This window comes from Saccopteryx leptura, chromosome 5 (genome assembly GCF_036850995.1).
Source record: "Saccopteryx leptura isolate mSacLep1 chromosome 5, mSacLep1_pri_phased_curated, whole genome shotgun sequence".
Lineage (NCBI taxonomy): Eukaryota > Metazoa > Chordata > Mammalia > Chiroptera > Emballonuridae > Saccopteryx > Saccopteryx leptura.
In genome coordinates this window covers 1821236-1833541 of record NC_089507.1, presented here as the reverse complement: position 1 = coordinate 1833541, position 12306 = coordinate 1821236, and the positions used below count along the sequence as shown (strand labels likewise).

At 49.0% G+C, this 12306-nt stretch overlaps 1 protein-coding gene across 1 annotated transcript in view; it reads right to left on the bottom strand.

Moving 5' to 3' along the window:
* Positions 1-12306, bottom strand: part of GRK4 (G protein-coupled receptor kinase 4) — a 65503-nt gene that overhangs the window by 12109 nt on the left and 41088 nt on the right. The window contains exon 10 of the mRNA XM_066386858.1: positions 3311-3348. Coding sequence (XP_066242955.1) covers positions 3311-3348 — 38 coding nt within the window. The remainder of the gene's footprint in view (positions 1-3310; positions 3349-12306) is intronic.

The following is a 12306-nucleotide window of genomic DNA, read 5'->3' as shown; positions in this document are numbered from 1 at the left end:
AAAACAGAAAAAACAAACACCTCTCTGTCATCTTGGAGAATGATACAGAACTAAAACAATATTCTGAAAAGTGAAAACAAAGGGAAGTCATATTCAAGTATTTCTCCTGATTTTCCTGAATAAACAGGTAAACAAATGTTGATGAAGCAAAGTACTTTTTTATAGATGAATCTCTACAAATAAGTGCAAAAGAAAAGACAGAATTAAAATATCATCATTTGGTCCTGGCCAGTTGGCTCAGTGGTAGAACATCAGCCTGGCATGTGGATGTACCAGGTTCAATTCCCAGTCAAGGCACACAGGAGAAGCTACCATCTGCTTCTCTACCCCTTCCCCTCCCCCTTCTCTCCTCTTCTTTTTCTACTTTTCTCTCCTCTCTTCTCCTGCAGCCATGGCTTGATTGATTCAAGCGCATTGCCCCGGGCACTGAGGATGGCTCCATGGAGCCTCTGCCTCAGGTACTAAAAATAGCTCGGTTGTGAGCATGGGCCCCAGACAGGGGCTGCCCAGTGGATCCCAACAGGGGCGCGTACAGAAGCCTGTCTATCTCCCCTCCTCTCACTTGGAAAAGAAGAAAAGATAAATAAATAAGATAAAGCTGTTTTAACCCTCACTGGCCAGCAGCACAGCACTGAGAATGAACCGCAGGTGTTGGAGTTGGGGCTGGGGTCGGAGTAAAAGGAAGAAAAAGAACAGCATCAACAAAAAGAATGAACCACAGGCTAGGAGACAGAAGCTGTGGACACAGTCTTGGCACAAGACTTCCAAAGCTTGGTGTCTTTCGCCTTTTATCAAATGAGAACTCATTCCCTCCCTCACAGGGTGGCTGTTTTATGCATAAATCAGAAAGCAGCAGAAGAGCACTCGGCGGACGGACGTGTAAGGGAGCCAGGGCATCGCAAGTGCCCCATCTGCCGTCGGGATTCTTGCCTCAAACCCTGCCCTCTCCTCTGGCAGAGTCCTGTCGTCCTGTCGGCCTTGTCTCGTGCTCTCCGCTGGACCAGCGATTTTCAACCCTTCTCCTCTGGCGACAGGCCTTGCACGCCCTGGTGCAGTTGTCCCCAGAGAGCCCAGGCCTGAGTGAGCGTCCCTGCTGATGGCCAAGAGCCAGCCCAAGGGGCCCATTCCTGTCCACTGCTACATTCCTGTCCACTGCTACATTCCTGTCCACTGCTACATTCCTGTCCTGTCCACTACTACATTCCTGTCCACTGCTACATTCCTGTCCACTGCTACATTCCTGTCCACTGCTACATTCCTGTCCACTACTACATTCCTGTCCACTACTACATTCCTGTCCACTGCTACATTCCTGTCCACTGCTACATTCCTGTCCACTACTACATTCCTGTCCACTGCTACATTCCTGTCCACTGCTACATTCCTGTCCACTGCTACATTCCTGTCCACTACTACATTCCTGTCCACTGCTACATTCCTGTCCACTGCTACATTCCTGTCCACTACTACATTCCTGTCCACTGCTACATTCCTGTCCACTACTACATTCCTGTCCTGTCCACTGCTACATTCCTGTCCTGTCCACTGCTACATTCCTGTCCACTACTACATTCCTGTCCACTGCTACATTCCTGTCCACTGCTACATTCCTGTCCACTACTACATTCCTGTCCTGTCCACTGCTACATTCCTGTCCTGTCCACTGCTACATTCCTGTCCACTACTACATTCCTGTCCACTGCTACATTCCTGTCCACTGCTACATTCCTGTCCACTACTACATTCCTGTCCTGTCCACTGCTACATTCCTGTCCTGTCCACTGCTACATTCCTGTCCACTACTACATTCCTGTCCACTGCTACATTCCTGTCCTGTCCACTGCTACATTCCTGTCCTGTCCACTGCTACATTCCTGTCCACTACTACATTCCTGTCCTGTCCACTACTACATTCCTGTCCACTGCTACATTCCTGTCCACTACTACATTCCTGTCCACTGCTACATTCCTGTCCTGTCCACTGCTACATTCCTGTCCACTGCTACATTCCTGTCCTGTCCACTACTACATTCCTGTCCACTGCTACATTCCTGTCCTGTCCACTGCTACATTCCTGTCCACTACTACATTCCTGTCCACTGCTACATTCCTGTCCTGTCCACTACTACATTCCTGTCCACTGCTACATTCCTGTCCTGTCCACTGCTACATTCCTGTCCACTACTACATTCCTGTCCACTGCTACATTCCTGTCCACTACTACATTCCTGTCCACTGCTACATTCCTGTCCTGTCCACTACTACATTCCTGTCCACTGCTACATTCCTGTCCACTGCTACATTCCTGTCCACTACATTCCTGTCCACTGCTACATTCCTGTCCACTACTACATTCCTGTCCACTGCTACATTCCTGTCCACTGCTACATTCCTGTCCACTGCTACATTCCTGTCCTGTCCACTACTACATTCCTGTCCACTGCTACATTCCTGTCCACTGCTACATTCCTGTCCTGTCCACTACTACATTCCTGTCCACTGCTACATTCCTGTCCACTACTACATTCCTGTCCACTACTACATTCCTGTCCACTGCTACATTCCTGTCCACTACATTCCTGTCCACTGCTACATTCCTGTCCACTACTACATTCCTGTCCTGTCCACTACTACATTCCTGTCCACTGCTACATTCCTGTCCTGTCCACTGCTACATTCCTGTCCACTGCTACATTCCTGTCCTGTCCACTACTACATTCCTGTCCACTGCTACATTCCTGTCCTGTCCACTACTACATTCCTGTCCACTACTACATTCCTGTCCACTGCTACATTCCTGTCCTGTCCACTGCTACATTCCTGTCCACTGCTACATTCCTGTCCACTACTACATTCCTGTCCACTACTACATTCCTGTCCACTACTACATTCCTGTCCACTACTACAGGGTCCCCACTGCCAGCGTGAGAGAGCCGCTCGGCCATCCGTGCTCCTGCCTGTGAACCGTGCTCTGTGAGAGGACAGCGCCAGGGCAGCGGGCCACTGTTTGGGGGACTGGAACCACACATCTAAGGAATAAAGTAAGACGTGATCAACCGCAAGAGAGGAGAAAGAAAAATGTTCTCAGAGTTCACCTTGACGTGCTTCTAAAACTCAATGATCAAATGCTGCTTGTCCAAATACAGGGGAGTGACAATGTCATCCACGTCATATTTTTAAAAGAACGTGTACCAGTTTCTCTTTTCATGGTTGTTTCTGTGTCACATTAACTGGCTAGGTCCACGTGGACTTCCTGGACCCGAGACCCTCTTAACCAAGTGCATACGTTAGACGGGAAGGGCTCACTCACCGTGATCATCGAGGAGAATATTCTCAGGCTTTAAGTCTCTGCAAAGGAAGAAACCACAACTCAGAGCTCAGCTGTGTGAAGTCGACCCTGACCCATCAGCAGTCCTCAGAAATAACCCGACGTCTCGGCGCTGTGAGCAGCAGGAACGGCAGATCACACCACCCCTGACCCATCAGCAGTCCTCAGAAATAACCCGACGTCTCGGCGCTGTGAGCAGCAGGAACGGCAGATCACACCACCGCCCTCTGTGGATCAAATGAGAAGCCCTCATGTTGTCACGAGGCTCCCGCCGTCGTCACATGGAAGGACAAGTTGTCCACAGATCTAAGTGACGACATTTCAGCATTGAAAAGTGCAGTTCAAACATCAGAAATGAGTCCTTAATGAATTTGGCAGTTTCTCTTGTTATTAATATACTTTTTAAAATGTCAACAACTGAAAAGTCATCACACTAGAAAAACTGAGTTTGGGGGGGTCAGACAGGCGTGGATTCAAAGCCTGGCTCTGCCCTGATGGAGGGTGTGACCTTGGGGAGGGGCGGCGGGAGGGTGGGGTGGTGGCTTCTGTGTTTGCACTTTCTAGCCGTGTGTACACGCTTCTGCATTGTCTGGGTGGAGAGGTGAGCGTTTCATGTTTTTCGTTTTCTTTTCTGTATTTAAAAAACAAAACCCCTAAACCCTCACTCCTCCATGTGTGGGCCGGCATCACGGCAGAGCTGGCCCGCCCAGACACTGCCCGGCCTGGCTGGGGACCAGCATTTCGCCTGGTCCTGACATCACCGGCTCATCGGAGCCTGACGTCGCCCCGCCCAGGAGCATTTCCCGCGGCTCCTCCCCAGCCCACCACACACTGTCCGTCACCCGCTGGTCACCCGGCTCAGAAAAGAAACGTGTGTACACATTGCGAAAAATAACCACAGTAGGAGTAATAACACCTCTCCACTAACTCTTACACGCCCAGGCTCGTGCTGTAACTGTCACACAGGCTCCATGGGCAGCTGCTGACAATGTGCTCCTCCTGAGGTGCAGCAAAGGGAAGGGACCTGCAGAGGCTGGACAACGCTGGCACACCTGCCAAAGCCGGGTGCTCACCCACCCCACACCGTGCGGGGACGAGCGCCCAGCTTCGGGCCACCAAGTGTTGTTGTGTCTTGACCCTTTCCTCAGAAACCGTTTCTCCAGACTTGAATCACAGTTCTCTGGCACCGTGTCCAAGTGCGGGCACAGGGTGTTGTATGGAGAGGACACTGGTCAAAACAGTTTTCTATAAAAGAGTTGGCTGATGCCTTTTGTCTCATTATAGCAGGAACGGCGACGTTAGAGGAGCGAGATCCTGACACGGGGACGTTCACCAGAGTTGACCGTGCAGTTCCTGGAGGCCCGAGATGCTCCAGGGCCATTGATGATGAGAAAAGAAGAGCTGTGTACAGCCTCCCCGATGCCGACTTCCAGACACTGACTCCAGCAGCAGAACCAACTCCTGACTCCCTGACACCAGCCCCAGGCTCTCCAACGAGCCCCTCATCTTCTGCGTCACCCAAGGCGGTTTCAGGCTGTGTTTGAACATGTTTGTTTATATGCACAGAAAGGTAAAAGTAAATGCTATGTTAAGACAACCATCTGTCTAAGTAGCGTTTAATAAGTAAACATAGCTGTTCCAACTTACACACAAATCCCACTTAAGAACAAATATGCAGAACCTAGCTCGTTTGTAACCCGGGGTCGGCTGTACATGGGCAGACCCCACCGTGTGATCTGTTCCTCAGTGTGGATCAGACTCAGCAGCAATCGCCCTGTGTGTTCATGTGGACAGTGCTGTCCAACCACACGTGGCATCCAGTTCGCAGTGCGTTCGTGACCTCACCTGCCTCCAGGAACACGCCCTTTGCAGAAACCTGGGGCCACATCACGTGGAACACACTTCCTACTCCTGAAGCCACCAGTGTGTTCTTCCTCCTTTGAGAGAGCAGAGAGTCTCGGCTCTAAATAATCTTTATCTTAAAAAAACCTCACGCTCTTTGCAGAAACCAGCCCAACCTCTCGGAGCCACATATATCCGCCCCACTGCACAATGTCACTCTTTCGGAAAGAAAAGAAGTGGCTTCTCCATCCTTTACAAAGCGACATGTCAGGTCACTCCTCACTCCCATGAACAGCGCCAAGTGTCCAAATCCACTTGGAACTCCTGAAAGACTGTGACTGTCAAACACAGCGTCAAGAAAGCACTGTGAGGCCGTTTAGGGTTGCCTTAGGACACGTAAATTGCTCTTCAGAATTTAATAAAACCACAAATAATTATCCTGGACAGCACAGTCACTTTTGTTTGTGGATGTGGTGTGAGCCCTGACAGTGGCTTTCCTGTGTTGTCATGCAGGTGCCTGACTTAAGCTTTGGTTGCGGAGGCGTCCCCTTCAAAGAGGGCGACCTGCAGTAAACACACTGCCAGCCACAGGAGCAGAGAAAGAGCCAGACTACCCTCATCTCTTTGTTTTAGAGATCCTGGTTAGCTTTTTGGGTCACTTGCTTTTTCTCTTCCCACTCTTCTTTTTTTTCCCTAATATTTTCTGTACTGATTTTAGAAAGAGGAGAGGGAGAAGGGAGAAGGGAGAAGGGAGAGGGAGAGAAAGGCAGGGGATAGAGGGTGGGGGTGGGGAGGAATAAGAAGCATCATCTCAGTTGCTTCTCACATGTGCCTTGACCAGGCAAGCCCGGGGTTTAGAACCAGCAACCTCAGCATTCCAGGTTGACGCTCTATCCACTGCGCCACCCCAGGTCAGGCAACTCTTCCCAGACTTTAAATACCCACACTCTTATGTTTTAAATCCACCAACAAAGAGTGAATCCTGAAACACTAGGCCCCTACCCTCAACCCCAGGTGTGCCATGTAATTTCCAGGACCTGTAAGTAATGAACCTGCCTGTCCCACTTTCCCGATAGTCACTGCTGAAGGCGTCCTGCAATCACAAGAGCCGCCAGGGCCAGTGCAGCGGCAGCACTGGCTGTCCACAGGCTGTGACTGGCACGGACACTGGGTTCATATGGAAAAGCTGTCACTGCAGAGACATGTCCTGATAAGGTCTGGGTTAGAATTTTTATATTCCACCAAGATAAAGCAAAATAATTGACTGAATGGTTAAGATAAACAGCAAAATTTATCTCCCAATCTGAGACCTGGCCCAGTAACCTAGAGACCTGTGCAAAGTGGAAACGCAAAGCCAAACCTAAGAGAACTGGAGACCTTGTCATCTACAGTCCAGAGTGAAATTACGATAACTGCATTTTAAATAGAATAAAATATTTAGGAATAATTTTTTTTTTTTCCTGAAGCTGGAAACAGGGAGAGACAGTCAGACAGACTCCCGCATGCGCCCGACCGGGATCCACCCGGCACGCCCACCAGGGGCGAAGCTCTGCCCACCAGGGGGCGATGCTCTGCCCCTCCGGGGCGTCGCTCTGCTGCGACCAGAGCCACTCTAGCGCCTGGGGCAGAGGCCAAGGAGCCATCCCCAGCGCCCGGGCCATCTTTGCTCCAATGGAGCCTTGGCTGCGGGAGGGGAAGAGAGAGACAGAGAGGAAGGAGGGGGGGTGGAGAAGCACATGGGCGCTTCTCCTATGTGCCCTGGCCGGGAATCGAACCCGGGTCCCCCGCACACCAGGCCGACGCTCTACCGCTGAGCCAACCGGCCAGGGCCTTTAGGAATAAATTTAACAAAAAAAGCATAAGACTTACACACCGAAAACTACAGAACGTTGCTGGGAGAAATGAAAGACCATCTAAATAAATGGAAAGATAATACCGTCCATAGATCGGAAGATTCAGTGTGGTGAAGATGTCCACTCCCAAACTGATAGAGAGAGTCAATGCAAACCTCAGCAGGCAAAACATCTTTTTTCAAAACTGACAAGCTGATCTTTAACATTTATATGGCAATGCCAAGCAAGGACCCAAAATAGCCAAAATCATCCTGAATAAAAACAAAGTTAGAGGCTTCATATTTCTTCAGAGCTGCAGGAATGGGGACAATGTGGCATTGGCAGAAGAACAGACCTACAGGCCTACAGAGTAGAATACAGAGTTAATAAATAACATCAGCAAAAATCTTCATGCTGTTGGGTTGGACAAAGATTTCTTTGATATGACACCAGAAGTGTGATAGGTAAAAGAAAAAAATTATAAATTGGACTTCATTCAAATAAAAAACCTTTGTACTTCAGAAGAGGCTATTCATAAAATAAAAAGACAGGCCACAGACTATGAGAAAATACTTGCAAATTTTGTATCTGGAAAAGAACTTGTATCCAGAATACATAAAGAATTATTTCAACTCAGGAAGGCAAATAACCCACATTAAAAATGGGCAAAATAGCCTGATCTGTGGTGGTGCAGTGGATAAAGCATCAACCTGAAACACTAAGGTCACTGGTTCAAAACCCTGGGCCTGCCCAGTCAAGAAGGCACATATGGGAGTTGATGCTACCTGCTCCTCCCTTCTTTCTCTCTCTCTCTTCTCTAAAATGAATAAATAAAGATTAAAAAAAATTTTTTTTAATGGGCAAATAGCCTTGGCCAATCGGCTCAGCGGTAGAGTGACAACCCAGCGTGTGGAAGTCCTAGGTTCGATTCTTGTCCAGGACACACAAGACAGTTTCTCTTCACACAAGAAGCCCATCTGCTTCTCCACCCCTCCCCCTCTCCTTTCTCTCTGTCTCTCTCTTCCCCTCTGGCAGCCAAGGCTCCATTGGAGCAAAGTTGGCCTGGGCACTGAGGATGGCTCCATGGCCTCTGCCTCAGGCGCTAGAATGGTTCTGGTTGCAACAGAGCAACGCCCCAGATGGGCAGAGCACTGCCCCCTGGTGGGCATGCCAGGTGGATCCCAGTTGGGCGCATGTGGGAGTCTGTCTCTCTGCCTCCCTGCTTCTCACTTCAGAAAAAGAAATGGGCAAATTATCTGAATAGACATTTTACCAAAGAATACATAAAATGGTCAATAAAAGAACATATAAAAATGGTCAATAAGCATACGAAAAAGTGATTAATATCATCAGTCATCAGGGAAAGGTGAATCAAAACCACCCTGAGATACCGCTTCGTACCACTAGGACGGTTAGAATCAGAAAGTCAGAGGACAGGTGTTGGAGGTGGCCGAACTGGAACCCCAGAAGGAATGTAAAATGGTGCAGCCATTTTGGAAAACAGTTTGGAATTTTCTTAAAAAGATAAACATAAGTTTCCCAGATGACCAAAACATGCCTGTTATAGGTATCTACCCAAGGGAATTGAAAATTTATGTCCACAGAAAACTCATATGCAACATTATCTATAATAGCGGAAACAATTCAACATGTCCAAGCTTGGGACCTCGTCCACCACAGACACCTAACCTGCGGTCTGAGGTGATGGGGCCTGTGGGAGGCAGCAACAGGGACCCGGGTCCAGTGGTTGGCTTCCTCGGCTGGGCACTGCACATGGGCTGGGGCTGAGTCCCAAGGAACAAAAGTTGAGAGAGAACTTTTGGGATGGGGCTCGAAGAGGTGCTGAGAGTTTAAAGCCTGGGGTAGATGGGGAGATAATAAATGGGAAGAAGCCATCACAAACGTCCCCAAGCTCAAAGAAACATGGAGACAGCTTCTTTTGGACAGCGTTCTGTTGACTCTGTAATCCTATGCCACAGACTTGAAAACTGAGCAAGATTTTCTCAGTAATGAGAGAAAAGCAGGTCCTGCAGGCTCATTGTGGTCAGAAGAGGCTCTTACACCAACTGTTGGAACTGACAGGTTAAGATAAATGGGCTCCATGTTGCCTCAGGGAAAATCCATGAAACATCCATGAGAACTTTATTCTAAACTGATATTCATTGGTGCTTGAAGAGGAGGAAAGTCTAGATCTTTCACTTTTTTTATTAAATACTAAAAGGAGCCTGACCTGTGGTGGCACAGTGGATAAAGTGTCAACCTGGAACTCTGAGGTCACCGATTCAAAACCCTGGGCTTGCCTGGTCAAGGCACATATGGGAGTTGATGCTTCCTGCTCCACCCCCTTCTCTCTCTCTCTCTCTCTCTCTCTCTCTCAAAATGAATAAATAAAAATCTAAAAAAAAAAATACCAAAGGGAAAAGGAGCAAAGGTGTTGTGGTAAGATGAACTCTGACATAAGAAGACATGTTTGCCTGACCTGTAGTGGCGCAGTGGATAAAGCGTCAACCTGGAAATGCTGAGGTCACCGGTTCGAAACCCTGGGCTTGCCTGGTCAAGGCACATATGGGAAGTTGATGCTTCCAGCTCCTCCCCCCGTCTCTCTCTCCTCTCTCTCTGTCTCTCTCTCCCCCTCTCTCTCTCTTCTCTAAAAATGAATAAGTAAAATTAAAAAAAAATTATTTAAAGACATGTTTAGAGGTTGGAAATAGAAGACTTAGGAATCACTGCTAATTGATTAAATATTAAATAATATATGCACAGATATATATATATAGACTGTTATTACCAAAAAGAGAGACATGTAATTGGCTCTGGGACATGTCAGACAAGGAATAGTCCAAGCTCCTCAGAATAGGGATGGATGTGATAAGAGAGCCTTCTGTGGAGCTCACAGCCTGGAGGGATCCGGCTGGAGGGGACAGCAGTGCTATGAAGATGCCGCGGGGGTGCCCACCCCCGTGTGGTCAGGAGAGGACATGGGGGTGCTAACTTAAGCAGGAGCAGGCACCCCTCAGTGGAGGGGTAGTGAAGAGAGGCTCAATACAGGAACCACGTGCAAAGGGGTAACAGTGCGAGGCCACAGAGGTTCTGGGAGCTGCCGCTACGTGTGAGTGACAAGGGCAGAGGGTGCCCACGTGGGAGCGGCAGGACACGGGCCAATGTGGGGATGACGTGGTGGGCTCAGAGCCATGCTCCAGAAAGGCCTGGTTGTCACTGTCATGGAGCAGGGGCTGGGCAAGACTGGCAGTCGGGAGACCCGTTCAAGTTTCTGCTGCGAGCTGACCTAAGGAAGGCACGGACTAAGCAGTGACCCTCAAAAATAAAGTGACTAGGCCAATATGCAGGAGAGATCTGGCAGCCACTGAACAGGAGGGTCAGACCAAGGGATGCCTGGGCCCTGGGGCTTTAAGAGAAAGAGGAAGAGGAAGAGGAAGAGGAAGAGGAAGAGGAAGAGGAAGAGAAAGAGAAAGAGAAAGAGAAAGAGAAAGAGAAAGAGAAAGAGAAAGAGAAAGAGAAAGAGAAAGAGAAAGAGAAAGAATGAGGCTGGCAGTGCCAACCGGGGAGTGACCACAGGGAGTCTGCAGAGGAACCTGAGGTGAACAGGTGAAGCGCCCAGGGAGTGACCGCAGGGAGTCCGCAGAGGAACCTGAGGTGAACAGGTGAAGCGCCCAGGGAGTGACCACAGGGAGTCCGCAGAGGAACCTGAGGTGAATAGGTGAAGCTGCCCAGGGAGTGACCGCAGGGAGTCGGCAGAGGAACCTGAGGTGAACAGGTGAAGCTGCCCAGGGAGTGACCGCAGGGAGTCGGCAGAGGAACCTGAGGTGAACAGGTGAAGCGCCCAGGGAGTGACCGCAGGGAGTCGGCAGAGGAACCTGAGGTGAACAGGTGAAGCGCCCAGGGAGTGACCGCAGGGAGTCCGCAGAGGAACCTGAGGTGAACAGGTGAAGCTGCCCAGGGAGTGACCGCAGGGAGTCGGCAGAGGAACCTGAGGTGAATAGGTGAAGCTGCCCAGGGAGTGACCGCAGGGAGTCGGCAGAGGAACCTGAGGTGAATAGGTGAAGCTGCCCAGGGAGTGACCGCAGGGAGTCGGCAGAGGAACCTGAGGTGAACAGGTGAAGCTGCCCAGGGAGTGACCGCAGGGAGTCGGCAGAGGAACCTGAGGTGAACAGGTGAAGCTGCCCAGGGAGTGACCACAGGGAGTCGGCAGAGGAACCTGAGGTGAACAGGTGAAGCTGCCCAGGGAGTGACCACAGGGAGTCCGCAGAGGAACCTGAGGTGAATAGGTGAAGCTGCCCAGGGAGTGACCACAGGGAGTCCGCAGAGGAACCTGAGGTGAATAGGTGAAGCTGCCCAGGGAGTGGCCACGAAGGCCAGGGCTCTGGGGCTCCAGCCCTCAGGACGGCGGGGGGGGGGGGCTGCTTTCCCTCAGACTAACACAGTGTCCATCTAAACTGATTCTGCTAATTCAATGATCTTACTAAATCCTAAGATGTAAAACATATATATATATATTACATAATATATAATATATATCACATTGTTGGACGTGAGCTGCAAAGTATAGAATTGTGGCAATTCCAGTGCCATGCGGACTTTTCCTGGATGTGGACTTTTCCTGGACTCCTGCTCCTTGTGACAGCTCCTAACAGACTGAACTGGGGTTGGGTTGCATTTGCAGTGATTTGGAATGGTGTTGGTGCCAACTTGGACTTGGTGAACATGTTAAGGACACTACTCTTTTCTGGATTCTTGTTGTATTGGCCAAGAGTCTGCTTAAAGGCTTTAATCACAGTAAAAAAAAAAAAAAAAAAAAAAAAATATATATATATATATATATATATATATATATATGACTGGATAAAGAAGATGTGGCACATATACACTATGGTATACTACTCAGCTATAAGAAATGATGACATCAGATCATCTACAACAAAATGGTGAGATCTTGATAACATTATACAGAGTGAAATAAGTAAATCAGAAAAAAAACAAGAACTGCATGAGTCCCATTGGTGGGACATAAAAACGAGACTAAGAGACATGGACAAGAGTGTGGTGGTTATGGGGGGGAGGGAAGAAGGGAGAGGGGGAGGGGGAGGGGAGGGGCACAAAGAAAACTAGATAGAAGGTGACGGAGGACAATCTGACTTTGGGTGATGGGTATGCAACATAATTGAATGACAAGATAACCTGGACATGTTTTCTTTGAATATATGTACCCTGATTTATTGATGTCACCCCATTAAAATGAATAAATCTTTACGTATAAAAAAATATATATATATAGATCACATTGTT